Raw genomic sequence first — 13,292 nt, 5'->3', positions numbered from 1 at the left:
TATTAATTCATACCATAAGAATTATGTAATATTACTTGCTAATGAAAACCATTATTTCCTAGGAATAAATAATTTCCACTTTAATTATAAGAGTTTATTGAATATTTATTAAAATCAATTTCTAATTAATAATCAATTGTATCAAGTTGTTGTTTGTGTGACCCATTAGTATCATACGTAAATTAGCAATATCACTTAATATGATTCTTGAGCATAGTAGATCTTTCACATAGACGAAGATTGTAATAAGAACACATATAAAGGTAGAAATTGTAACCTTATGGTTAGATTCAAAACAAAACCACGCGATCTGAAAAGGAATGACACAAGGAGAACAGAATCGATAGATATCTCAACCAAAGTTGGATCTGATCTAGAAACCTAGCTTATTTAGTATCAGAACCTAAAAAAAAGTAGAGAATGCTGTCGTTAGGTACCAATACTAATTGCAATTTATGCAGGCAAGAATTGGAAAATTTACTTTGTTTTATGAGGTTGTAAAAAGATGGTAACAAATTGAAAAAATAAATGCAAATATTATAGAGGAACGTTGATCTAGCATTACCCTTTATATAGCATAACCAACATACATAAGTGTAGCTATATGGGTACAATTAAATTCACAATGAAGGAAGTAATTTAGTTGTTGAGGCATGTCAATTAAAGAATTGAGTCTAACAATTTTTTGAATAGATCAAATTACATTCTAATCTTCACAATGAATTCCTCGTTCATGAGGTTCGTATATTAATATTTGTTTATTATATTAATTAATCAGTTACTTCCAACTTAAACAAACAATTAATTTAAAATCATATGTTAACATTTTTTTTATTGCATCAACGGTCCCTATGATTTATCAAAAGTTGTTAAATCCGTCATTGTTAATTTTTTTGGCGAATATGATCACTATGGTTTTAAATTTTTGCATGGTTGGTCCCTGATCATGTAAAAGACATTTATGCCCTTTTATATATATTCTTTTATCATTTTTTAAAAACTAAAATTATTTAAAAAAAATAAAAAGAAAAAAAATCCCCTCTTTCTCTCTCTACCCTATGCCTTTTTCTCTTTCGATAAAGCTAAACTATCAAACCACCATGATCATCTATTGAAGACCAAAATATGGAGGAAGAGATAGGGATATCAAAATCGGAGCTTCACTCTAAGATATTGAAATTGATGTTAGATTCATTATATCTGTATGATTTATAATCTTCCATTAATTCACCAATCACAACAACTTTGTTTTCCAATCTCCACCATCGTCACCTCTCTTGTTGAAATCAATGGATACAAATCGTACCAATAAATCATTTGATCGATACAAATCTCAACACTAAAATCATTAAATTTGATATGGATTTCGACCGGTCATTTTATACCTTCAACTATAGTTACAGCCGAGCCAAGAACTTGGGGAAATGGATGTTTGCATGTTTATCAGAAAACCCAATTCTTATTTGTTGGTTTAGCTTATTTTCATGTTTGTGATATGTAGGTTGATTTTGGGAAAAAATTATCCTTACGACTCCTTAATTTCTCTATAATGTAGACTTTTTGTGCATGCAATGTTGGGAATCATAGAGCTAATCTCGCAAGTTGGCAAGTTTCCTCTATCCCGCATTGGCGGGGGAAGAAACTTTTAGTGGCTTTATATACCATTTCGCTTGATAGGCCTTCAAAGGATTTATTGGATAGAAGGAAAGGGCCAAGCCCACATGCACGCCTAGCGTAGGCTAGCACCAGCCAACATCGTGAGTGCATTGAATGGCACAATTTAGGCGACTTGGCACTTTTCACGATGCGTCGGTCGCTGGGAGCTGAGGAGCTTTTCTTTTGATGGATTTTGGGTGAAGTTGGTTTGACCGATCTGGTCAAATGGTTTACTTCGTAGATATGGCAACAAAATATTCTAGAAGGGTTAGGAAATGGCTAGCTTGGAGAGAAAGTCGTCACCCTAGGGTTTCCAAGGATCGGCCCATGTGGGCCCCTTTTCTGCCTTCTAGGGTTTGGATACCTATAAATATAGCTCCCTTGGAGCCATATTTGGTACTCACGAAAATTGAAAGCTCTTTCATTCTCTTTACAATTTCTTCTCGGTTTCTTTGTATTCACTTTGCGTTTATCGTTTTCAATTCTTGTTGGAAAATCAGTAAATCTGCATTAAATCCTAGGGTTTTACTCTGTTGCTTACAACTGATAGAAGCAAAGTAAAACCCTTTAAGGACATGCGTTCGATACGTCACTACAAGAAAAAGACCCTTTTACGACACGCAAACCACGACACTCATTGATTTATGTTACGCAAAAGAGAGTGACATTAAAAAAGTGTCATCTCTTCAAAAAATTTAACAATAGAGGACACGCATTATTGCGTGCCCTTAAATTAGTGTCTAAAAAAAAAAAACACGGAGGGCACCTATAATAAAATGCGCGTCGTCTAAGGATGTCGCTTTATAATTTTTAATGGAACACGCGTTCCATCCTTTCCCTCTTGCCCAAATTATGGACGCCGCCTACTTCTTCCCTCTCACTAGCTTCGACCAACGTTACTTGCAATTCCCGGTCATCCGTCGATAAAGGCAATAGTAGACTTGCCTTTCCATGTAAATCGTAGACCTCATTTGCAGGTTTCGTTCTCTGATATGGTTTCGTTCATCCGGAATCAAATGCCATCGTCGATCTGGTATGGTTTCGTTCAATTTTTTTGCAGAAGGTTTTGGAGATGGTGGTGTGTGGCGGTGGTTCCTCTGTCCGACAATACTAGATAAGAACCCTAATTCTATTTCTTAATGAGCTATATATATATATATATATATATATATATATATATATATATATATATATATATATAACATGTTGGTGTGCTTCTCGTTGTGATTGCTTCACAGAAACACTCCTTAACATAATTTTTGTTCTTCATTCTATTTCTTATGTTTATATTGTGTCTTCTTTTCTTATTATTAGGTACATGCCATAATTTTGAAAAAGGAGTCTGAAGACTTGAGGGAAAGATGCTTTCTCAACACTGTATACATCCAAAGAATGTGTTCATCCACAGATCGTCAATAAGTCATTCAACTATATGAACAAATTTTTAGGGTAAAACCACTCATAAATTCAACAGTATCTTCTTGTGACCTAAAAATCCTGCTAGGTGTCTGAAAAAACTTGGAATCCATGGCACAATGTTTGCACCATCAATGGTTGGTCTTGCTGATTGGTGAATTCAAAAAGTGTCTTCAACTTGTCTCTGCTTTCCATGGCCACATCAACAATGGCTAATATTAGCCAGGGATCAAATTTAAGGTTCTTCTCTCTTTCTATAAAGTTGCTTTATTCTATTATTGTATGTGGTTTTACCTTATGCATTTTTTTATTATACATAGTTGTGGCCATGAGGACAATGTGAGTATTTTGTACAATACATTCGTTTTCCATATTCAGTTCCTGCCTATGTAAGTGCTATTCTAACATATTATTCCACATTCAGTTCCTGCAATTTTCCTTTTTTTTCACAAACATACATAGGAATTTCCTTTATTATAAAATTATACTAATGTTTTTCTTTGCCCAAATACAGATGCTTAATCGACAAGTAGTGAAGTCTCAAACTGCTACAATTAAGGTACTTCACTGTGTCTAGTTTGACTTGAAAGATTCAAATGTTGTATTGTATATAATTTGTAATCATTTTTCTCTTTGATGTTATTATAAGGCATGCCTTAGTGTGTTATTATATTACCACACAAAAAACTCACTTCTATCTTATTTAAGGAAAGGAACTCTGATGCTTCAAACTCTGTTAAAACGAACTTCTATTTTAGAGACTAACTTGGCTTTTATTTATTAAAACTGCAAATGCTTATAGCAAATGAAAATAACTTTTTTCTAATTTACTATTTGTGTTTCTGATTTCTCCATTAATAATGAAGCTTTATGAGGTTCATCTTGATTAACGGTTTACACATTATTGCTAATGGTTTTAGCAAGTAAAAAAACAACTTTGACTTTATATGATTCTGGTTCAATAGAGGAAACTGCATTCTTTTACCCGTTAAATTTGATTTGGATTAATGATGAAAGAATTTTTCTCTAATCCTTTTCCCAAAGTATGTTGACTTTCTTTTATATGTTTGTATATTCCTCAGCTGGAGTTTGAAATTCCTCCAGAAGCACAACGTGGATCTTTATCAACTGTATGTTATGTATCTAGTGTTAATGACTACATTTATTTGGAATATAAAAAAATTAGTCATTTATATTTACATGGTCTTTTGTTAGTGATGTTAATATACAATATTTAACAATTGGATATTACACATCTTGTTGATGTGAAAAAAATTGCAATTTTCTCCCATTCAAAGAGGTAGGCTAGAGAATCACCCTCGATCTCTTCTCTGTTGAAAAGACGTTAATGCCCTTCTCATCCTCACCGTAAAAAATAGCCTTCGAAAGATTTCTAGAGGTATCTACATCGATGAGGAGCGCTTTCACGTCTTTTTTCACATATGAGAGATCAAGAACGAGTCCCTGTCCCACCATATTTCAAAAGGGTATTTATGTCTTTTGGGTCTTGGAGTTGGAGCCTACTGACACATCCAGGCTTATATCTGCTTCAGGTGGAAGGGATATTACTAAGAGCTTCTAAAGAATTGCAAGCCCTTCAAGAAGAGAGAAAGGTAACTCTTCATATGATATCACATGTTGTGATTTCATGTGGTCTGACTTTCTCCTATGGTCTGACTTTCTCATGTTAATTTTTTTCTTCAGAAAGTGGATCCTGAAACTACAGAGGCAATAGACAAGTTTACATTGAGATTGAAAGAGTGTGCAACAGGAAATTTATCTTTTACCTTCATCTACAGAAATATTTGCATGAACTCATGGAATTCAGTAAATCCATAAGTTTCTAAAATAAATGCAACAGGAAAATTTATCTTTCCATAAATCTATAAGTTTCTAAAATAAATGCAACAGGAAATTTGTCTTTTACCTTCATATATAGTTTTTTTTTTCTTTGGGCCAAAAGGAAAAAAGAAAGAGAAAGCCTCATGAATTCATGATACTAATTTATTTCCTTTACCCTTTAAACGACTAAGGGAATGTCCTGTCATCAAAGTATTTCAGGAGCTATATTCAAAAAATATAAAATATCCTTAATTATTTTACCAATATACACAATATATATATATATATATATATATATATATATATATATATATATACATATATATATATATATATATATATATATATATATATGCTTGATAAAATAACTCAAATGTGGTATTGTATATACTTCACTGTGTCCAGTTTTACTTGAAAGATTCAAATGTTGTATTGTATATACTTTGTAATCATGAGCCACAAGCAACATTAGGATACCTGTTTGATCCTTCACGATCTGCAAAGTTAACAATCAAACATCATCATATAATATTCCTTCTATAGGAACTGTTGAACCGCATGGGTCAGTTGGGGCAGTAGCCGGGCGGCAGGCAATTGCCCAGGGTAGTACTGTGGAATTTGTTGAAGCTCTCTTTCGATATACTGCTCCAGAAGAGGTACTTTTTTTGGAGTTATTATTGGTTTACCTCTCCCACTTGAATATGAAGTTACTTCCATGGCTTGACAAAGTTACATTGTTTGATTAATTTGTATTCAGATTAAAGTAAATTGGGTTTGCTGAGATTACTCCCCTGTTAATCGCACCTTGAAAACTAAATAAAGAACAATATTAGAAATTATGCAAAGGGTATTTTAGGTTATATGATTAGAGAGTACCATGTATTCACAACACATTAAGTGAAGCTCCAAAAGTTACAGCAACTAAGAGTAAAATGATAAATAATGATCTTTTCAATTACTAAGTTGTCAAGAATTATCAATATTATAAATGATAAAGATAACCAAGAAAACATATATTATTGATATGTTTATAATTCATCTTTTTCCTAGTTTATGCAGTAAAGTTGTTTTTGAAAATTTGAAGTTTGTTGTTGCAGCTAAGGAGCATGTGGTTGGAAGGTACAACATTGGCCCAAAGCTAGGGGGAAATGATCTTGATGTTCATGGTCTATTTAATGAGTAAGCATTAGGATTTTCCACCCAAGTTAAATCTTTTTATTTTGTGATTATAGTTTTAATATTATTAGGAATGTGAAGATATGTTGGGCATTTTCTATCTATTTGGAAGCTGTTGCTATTCTCCCACAGTTGGTTCTGCTGCAGCGAAGGGGAAATGTTGACAATTTGACCGGTCAATATGTTTTCTTTCGTGGGTATTCTCCCTTCTATATTTTGGCATGATATCATTATGAAGCTGGATAACCATGAAAAATGGCTTTTTTAAATGATCAAAAATAGTATAATAATCATTTAGAAAATAGGATGCTATGAATGAAAATTTGTTTGTTTGCATTATATTGTTAGGGCATACCGTGCATTGTATATTCTCAACTGGATTTGTCGGTATCTCACACAGCCCCATTTCAATGAATGGATATGTAAGTTAAAGCTTTTCTCTTATTCTTATTGTCTATACATGTATTTCATTTGACTTTTGTTTTGTTTTGTTTGTTTGTTTGTTTGTTTTCAGCCTGTTTCTTTGGCTTAATACAAACAGCTCTTTATGCTGATTTCTTCTACTATTACTTCATATGGTACACAACCTCCATTCCCATTCTTTCTGTTCTGTCTTTTACTTTAAGCATAATCATAATAACACACGCTTTATGAGGAAGGGCATTTACGTCTTTACTCTTCGCCTGGGTGGCAGTGGGACAAAATTTGCAATTTTCCAGACTGAATAAGACTACTACTACATTACATGACCATGACCATGACCATTTAATACTTGCTTTCAATAAACCAAGTTTCAGAATATTTATTCAAATGCTCTAAACTTTCTTTTTAGTGACTGAATTTATGTTCTTTTTTTCTTCATGATAGAATCTAAAAATGAGATCTTTGGAGAGGTTTTGAGGGGTAAACTCGACTTTTCCTAAGATCCATGACCTAGTATCTCTGAAAGTGCTAAAGATTTGGTTAGGAAAATGCTTATTAAAGACCCCAAAAGACGAATAACAACTCATGGTGTTCTTTGTAAGTCTTGGTTGTTATAAAATTTTCCTATAAGTATTATTTAGGCTTCTTATTGAACATTATTGGCTCCGGAATCAGCAGCAACACAAATTGAATCAGCTCTAGAATGCTGTCGCGGATTGGCTCCGGAAAATTGTCAAAGTACGGAAACAAAAAAATGTCAAATTTGTAATAAAATATTATTCAATGGATATTTTTTGTATATGATATTTTGTATGACATTAAATTTTATGAAATGGATTATATTTTTTGTATATGATATTTTATTTTCTATTATGAGACATTAAATGCAAAATTAATTTGAAAATTAGTAAATCTATAAAAAAATATATATTTTTAAACATTTAAAATTATGATACGCAAAAATGTGTGTCATCTTCATTTATGACATGGCCTTTCTTGACAGAGAATTTCTTGATACGCATTGCGTGTCAATAACACGCGCGTCGTAAGGTTACGACACGCGAATGCATGTCGTCTTCGTTTATGACAGGGCCTTCCTTGATACGCATTGTGTGTCGTAAACGCGCGTCGTAAATGCGCGTCGTAAATGTGCGTCGTAAATGAGCGTCGTGAATGCACGTCGTCTGTAGACGACGCGCAAAAGCGCGTCGTCTCTCTTTATGACAGGGCCTCCCTTGACGCGCATTTGCGCGTCATCTGAGCCTTTTACGACGCGCAATGAGCGTCGTAAAAGGCTGTTTTTCTAGTAGTGCGTGCAGTTATTCCACAATCATGATCGAAGATCAACCACCAATAGGTTGGTTTTATATTATTGTTTTGTTTTTAATTTCGTCCAATAAAAGGAGACTCTCCTTCTACCTTTCTTAAATGAGAAGGTTTAATCTGGTTTCTTGACGAAACTTAATTATATGAATTATAATTGGATGTATTATTCGCAGCTAATCGACATATAATTCTCAATATTATTTGTCGGTTTCCTTGCGTTTCTATTGGTTCTGATTTAAAAACATGTAACAAGATGGGGATGTTGAATTTTTGGAAATAACCAAGTCAACAACAACTTAGGAGGCAATCAACCATCCCTTCCCTTTGCTAACTATTTTCTTCATTGCCTGAGTTTTTTCCTGTACCTCTAGTTAATTCCGAGTTACATGGTTCCGATTTGAACCCCAAAATCAGTGTTCTTGGTTTAGATGAGATGTTGTGGGGGTGGGGGTTAGGTTCGATTTCAAGGTTATTGATTTTTGGGTTTTAGGTTTCAATTTCTATGTTTACAAACTTTTTTTGTTTGTCTTGCAGATATGAGGCGTAGAGGCATGTGGTCGGAGGAGAGTAGGTGACCGAAGGAGGGAAAATGGCTTGAGGTTTTGTTATACCAATAAACACCAAGCATGTGGCTTGAGGTAGTGAGGGAAGGATGAGTGACCGAAAGAAGAAAGTAGAGAAGGAAACACGTATCAGGAGGAGGTGGAGAACACGGTGAGGATGATTTGTTTAATTTAAGATTTTTTAATAATTAAATTTAGTTTAAAAAAAAGATAAAAGAAGTTAAAAGGGCAAAACAGTTTTATATAGCTCATAGAACATTCATGCAAGTTTTAGAAATCATACTCATTGTTCATATAAGGTTACAAACCACATGGACCATTCATATCAAAAATAATTCATAAGAACTGAAGGTGTAACTTTTGGTAAACCACAGGCACCATTTATATAATTTTGTTTATTATTTTTATTGTGTTCTAAATCACAATCTCAAATATAATGCATTACATTTAAAATTTGGAGAGTATCATAGTAAAATTTTGATCCTATCCACAGTTTTTGGAGAGTATCATAGTGGAATTTTAATCCTTTCTACACTTTTTGGAAAAAAAAAAACCATAAAAGACCAATCTTGTTGTTTTGTCTACAAATAATTGTATTAACGTACTAGCACAAGATGCAAGAAACTAGCAATACTATGTAGGCATCCGATGATCACTGACTAATTATAATCAGCGCCGTGAATATGGTTCCCGAGGCTTTTGTAACTTCAATAACTCCTTAGCAATCTTCATGTCTTGTATGATAGTCCGGAAGGCGATTATCTGTCTGATTGATGCTACTTTGTTCTTCCTCATGGAATATCTCCGCCATGCTGCTTGAATGAAGGATGCCGCCCAAGTCCGCCAATGCCTGAAATGAAGGACAACAAATTTCAACTCTTCTGCTGGTAATGCAAATGCCTCCACATCTCTCGCGGCCTTCAAGGTTCTAGTGGAGGATGGGTGGTTAACCCCGGATTCAGGGTCTACTGCCCAGATTAGAAGCTCAGCCCCACAGAAGTCTCCTTCTTTTAGAAAACCACTGTTGAATAAACCATCTGTGGTTTCACTATCCAGACAACCACGTACGATGAAGAGCATTTCGTTGACGGGATCTCCTTCTCGGATGAGGTAACTGTTATCGGTGTAGAAACGCGGCTTCAATCGTTGACAAATGTCATCAAGCAACCGCTCATTCATGTTTTTGAACAAAGGAACCTGCAATACAGTTGGAACAAACAATCTTTTGATCATTGACAAAATATCCTCAACTTTTCACGATACAAAGGAAACTCATGGGCCCAACTTGATAATATAAAGACAAAAAGCTGATTTTACTTGACAATGTTGGTCTCGTTCTGAGTCTAATAAACTCTGTAATGAAATACAAGTGTTCAACATTACAACTTATCTGTTCTGTTCATGTCCATCATAAGGAAAAGAGCATCAGAAGTAAACAGTGCAATTTTCTTTAGGGATCAATTGTGACAAAACTTTAAAAAGATTGAATAACCGGTATAATAATACCCTCTTGAGCAAATCAACACAAATGTGACGATTTATGTCTCTTCTAGGATAGTTGGATGGATTTCGAACCATGGTCTCCTCACCCACTCCATGAGTTTCCAACCACTTATATATTGATCGTGACGTCTCACTTGTTCTAAGAGATCAACCTGAAAAGGAAATTTAAGAAAAATCATCAAAATAACTCGTCAATGCTTACCACTTACGAGACAACTAACCAAACCAAACAAACCTTTTCTGGTTGGAGCTTTTCAAAACTGGGGTGGCTTGTCTGCATTGACATTAAAGCTGTTGAAAGCTGTCATGAGGAAGTATACATAGATTTTTTTAAGCAACAAACCGAACCAACTAATATGTCAAAATTAGAATCTTTGCTTTTTATTTCATATATGATAATATAACCATACTCAATATAAACTTTTGTTTTCTGTTATATTTTTTCTTCAAATTATCATCAAAATATAGATTGAAATTATAATAGAAAAAAAAAAATGAATGAATAGAGAAGAAAAAAGAGAGCAAATTACTTGATATTGCAGGGCAGTTTCAAGTCCTCTCACGATGTCACTCATTAATGGACGTTTTTCATTGTCACTCTTTAAACATTGATATGCAATTGTTGAAAATGCCTTAAAAGAACTAGGATGTATTTCATCCCTTATATTACCCCAAACAAATTCATTTAGGTTGTTCTGTCTATAGTGCTTCCGTACCAATTGAGTAAAGGATCCGTTGTTGACAAAACACAACCTCCCACACAAAACTTCAAACAAAACAACACCAAAAGAGTAAACATCCGATTCCTTTGTTAGTATCCCAGACTCTAAATATAACGGATCACAGTACCCAACTGTACCTACAGTATTATTAGTCACAATAAATGTATACTTTTGGTTAGCTGGACAAAATCTGGATAGACCCAGATCTACGATTTTTGCATTCCAGTTTTCGTCTAATAGGATGTTGGAACTTTTAATGTCATGATGTAGTACTCTTTGCTGGGTCTCACCAGGATCATGAAGGTATGCTAGTCCACGAGCTACCCCAAGGCAAACCTTGAGTCGTCGAACCCACATTAGATCTTTGTTGTCGAGATGCAAGTCAAGACTTCTATTGGATGCATACTCGTAGACTAGAATCTTCTGGTCTTTCTCGTCACAAAAACCTAGGAGAGAGACAATATTTTGATGCTTATAAACTGAAAGCATAATTACCTCCTCCAAAACTCAGAGTCTCCTTGCCCAAACGCACGATCTAAATGTTTTAAAGCAACCATGCTATGCCCCTTCGAGTGGAGTAACTCTCCCTTATAGACTCTCCCAAATCCTCCTCTTCCAATGCAGCTGTCTTTAGAAAAGTTGTTGGTTGCTGATTCTATAACTTCCAGTCTAATTCTGAGGTGTTCGAATTGTTTTAGAACAGACATCCTTTTTTATCAAAAATACGAAGCAAGAATAAAACTTCCAAATAATTAAAGTTGAAGGTGTCTAAGGATGGCGAAGAGCGAAAAAGGAAAAGCGGTAGCGAAACTCAAAAAGGAGACGAGACATAAGTGGGAGAAAAAGTTACCGGCTTTTCAAAAAGTTTTGATCATGCTGTCATTTTTAAATGTGTTATGAAATAGAGATTTTTTTAAATATTTTAAGATGTTTGTATCGTAGATTATTGAATTCAAATATTAAGGAATGCTTAATACTTGGTTTAGAATTCAAGAAACCATAACCGTATCTAATTTGAGTATACTACGTACAGTTTGCTCCATGGCACCTACTTGCGGTTTGATTCCATATTTTCAAAGTTGATATTGTTCGTCCTTTGATCTTCAAAAGTTTTATCCTTAGGCCATTCACAATGGGAGTTCTATAAGGGTTTAATAGAATAAATATGAATATAATAAATAGGAGAGAAAGTGTGGAGTTGAATGGCCATACAATGGTTCAATGGATTTGTAATGGAAATTTATGAATTTTTTAAGAATTTAAATGAATGTATACATTCTCTTTCCTACTTGGCATTTCATACAACTCTCCAAAGGTTTAATCCATTGGAGATGGCCTTAGGCTACATGGTGTGGGAGACTTTTTGCATCGGTAAAACCTTTTGTGGCACTTTTACTGGTGGTAAAAAACATACATCAACCTTTTCTTTTGTCAATGATAAATCTAATATGTGAACTTCCACCAATGCAAAATTTCAATGGTAAAAACATTTTATTATTTCCTGGTTATTCATTGAATTTTTTTTTCGTTTTAATATAAATACTTCTATATATACCATTGGTAAAAAACCACCACACCCTATTTTTAGCCAAAATGTGGCAAAAATTATAAAAACTTATGTGGCGCTTATTTGGCATATTTCTACCATTGGTAAAAATATTACCACGCTCTTTAGTCTTAGCCTATGTTTGTCGGTTCTCATTGTTTATATTCTTATAAAATGACTATTATATATCACTATACGAAGATTGGGCAACACCGGCGACGCCTGTCGCCGCTAAAGGTTAGGGATGTCGCTGCTAATACCTTTAGTGGCGACGTGTCGCTGCAAATGCGTCGCTGGTAATGCTTCGTCGCTAATACGTTTCTTGTCGCCGCTAATACTACACGTCGCCGCTATTGACCTGTCGCCGCTAATACTACGCGTCGCCGCTAACACTTTGTCGCCGCTAATAAATATATGTCGCCACAAATAGCATCAATTTATATATTCATGAACAGATAATAAGCAAGAAAAAAATACAAATGGGTCTTGTGTGTATCAGTAATATAACAACAATTCAAGAGACAATTTTCGAATTATCATCCAAAACAGAAAAATAATAGGAAATAGGAGGAATTTGACCTTGAATGTGGGCAATTGAGCTCAATGGTAGCCGGTAACAGGGAAGGTCTGGCGGTCTTGTGGTGGCAAGAGGGCTAGCACTGCCTTAAATCTTCTTCCTCCACTTAGTCGACTGGTCCAAGATTTATTGAGAAGCAGTAACAAGAAACGAGAGCAAAAGAAGGAAAGAAACCGTAGGAAATGTCGCGGAAAAAGGAACTGGAAAGGGGTTATCTGCACGGGTATTAGCGGCGATAGGCAATAGCAGTGACACTAGTGTATTAGCGGCGACAATAGGGCAATAGCGGCGACACCTTGGGGGAAAAAGTCAGCGCGTTTTCGCTTTCCTCTATAACGGTTGGATTGAAAACAGATCAGACGGATGGGGGTAATTTGACGCGGATCGCCGTTTGCGAGTATTATCAGCCACAAGGGGCAATAGCGTCGACATGTAACGCGTCAATTACATGTTGCCGGTATTGCCCGTTGTTGCCGCTAAAGGGGCCGCCGGTAATGCCAAAGATTTCTTGTAGTGTGTGTGTGTGTATATATATATATATA

The 13,292-nt window shown here is 34.7% G+C and overlaps 2 protein-coding genes and 1 long non-coding RNA gene across 4 annotated transcripts; 2 read left to right on the top strand and 1 right to left on the bottom strand.

Moving 5' to 3' along the window:
- The first annotated feature begins 604 nt into the window (after window positions 1-604).
- LOC111920611 (ER lumen protein-retaining receptor A) lies at window positions 605-8,386 on the top strand. The gene is made up of 5 exons (XM_023916187.3): window positions 605-634; window positions 6,172-6,287; window positions 6,439-6,512; window positions 6,605-6,701; window positions 8,374-8,386. The coding sequence occupies exons 1-5, from the start codon at window positions 605-607 to the stop codon at window positions 8,384-8,386; spliced, it is 330 nt and encodes a 109-aa protein (XP_023771955.2).
- On the top strand, window positions 4,146-4,865 carry LOC128126234 (uncharacterized). The gene is made up of 3 exons (XR_008223998.1): window positions 4,146-4,202; window positions 4,626-4,685; window positions 4,777-4,865. It is a non-coding gene; the product is annotated as an uncharacterized LOC128126234 (long non-coding RNA).
- Window positions 8,387-8,824: 438 nt separating the features above from the next.
- On the bottom strand, window positions 8,825-11,467 carry LOC111920606 (putative cyclic nucleotide-gated ion channel 7). 2 transcript variants are annotated; one of them, XM_023916183.3, is made up of 4 exons: window positions 10,436-11,463; window positions 10,141-10,206; window positions 9,909-10,057; window positions 8,825-9,599 (listed from the first exon to the last, which is right to left on the bottom strand). In XM_023916183.3, the coding sequence occupies exons 3-4, from the start codon at window positions 9,978-9,980 to the stop codon at window positions 9,072-9,074; spliced, it is 600 nt and encodes a 199-aa protein (XP_023771951.1). In that variant the 5' UTR covers window positions 9,981-10,057; window positions 10,141-10,206; window positions 10,436-11,463; the 3' UTR covers window positions 8,825-9,071. The 2 variants fall into 2 exon arrangements, with proteins under 2 accessions (XP_023771951.1, XP_023771950.1); XM_023916182.3 differs by lacking the exon at window positions 8,825-9,599 and having other exon boundaries at window positions 9,635-10,057; window positions 10,436-11,467.
- Window positions 11,468-13,292: the final 1,825 nt, after the last annotated feature.

The sequence above is a fragment of the Lactuca sativa genome, chromosome 5 (genome assembly GCF_002870075.4).
Source record: "Lactuca sativa cultivar Salinas chromosome 5, Lsat_Salinas_v11, whole genome shotgun sequence".
NCBI classification, from domain to species: Eukaryota; Viridiplantae; Streptophyta; class Magnoliopsida; order Asterales; family Asteraceae; genus Lactuca; species Lactuca sativa.
Note: the sequence above shows the minus strand (reverse complement) of the source record. Positions and strands in the feature narration are given on the sequence as shown.

Excerpts from the sequence above, each read along its gene's own strand:
- LOC111920611 (XM_023916187.3), top strand. The coding sequence starts at position 605 with ATGGGTACAATTAAATTCACAATGAAGGAA. Across the intron at positions 6,288-6,438 it reads CAATATGTTTTCTTTCGTGG|GGCATACCGTGCATTGTATA; the intron begins GTATTCTCCCTT and ends TTATATTGTTAG. Across the intron at positions 6,513-6,604 it reads CCATTTCAATGAATGGATAT|CCTGTTTCTTTGGCTTAATA; the intron begins GTAAGTTAAAGC and ends GTTTGTTTTCAG.
- LOC111920606 (XM_023916182.3), bottom strand. The coding sequence starts at position 11,116 with ATGCTTTCAGTTTATAAGCATCAAAATATTGTCTCTCTCCTAGGTTTT. Across the intron at positions 10,207-10,435 it reads AAACTGCCCTGCAATATCAA|CTTTCAACAGCTTTAATGTC; the intron begins GTAATTTGCTCT and ends TCCTCATGACAG. Across the intron at positions 10,058-10,140 it reads AAAAGCTCCAACCAGAAAAG|GTTGATCTCTTAGAACAAGT; the intron begins GTTTGTTTGGTT and ends TTTCCTTTTCAG.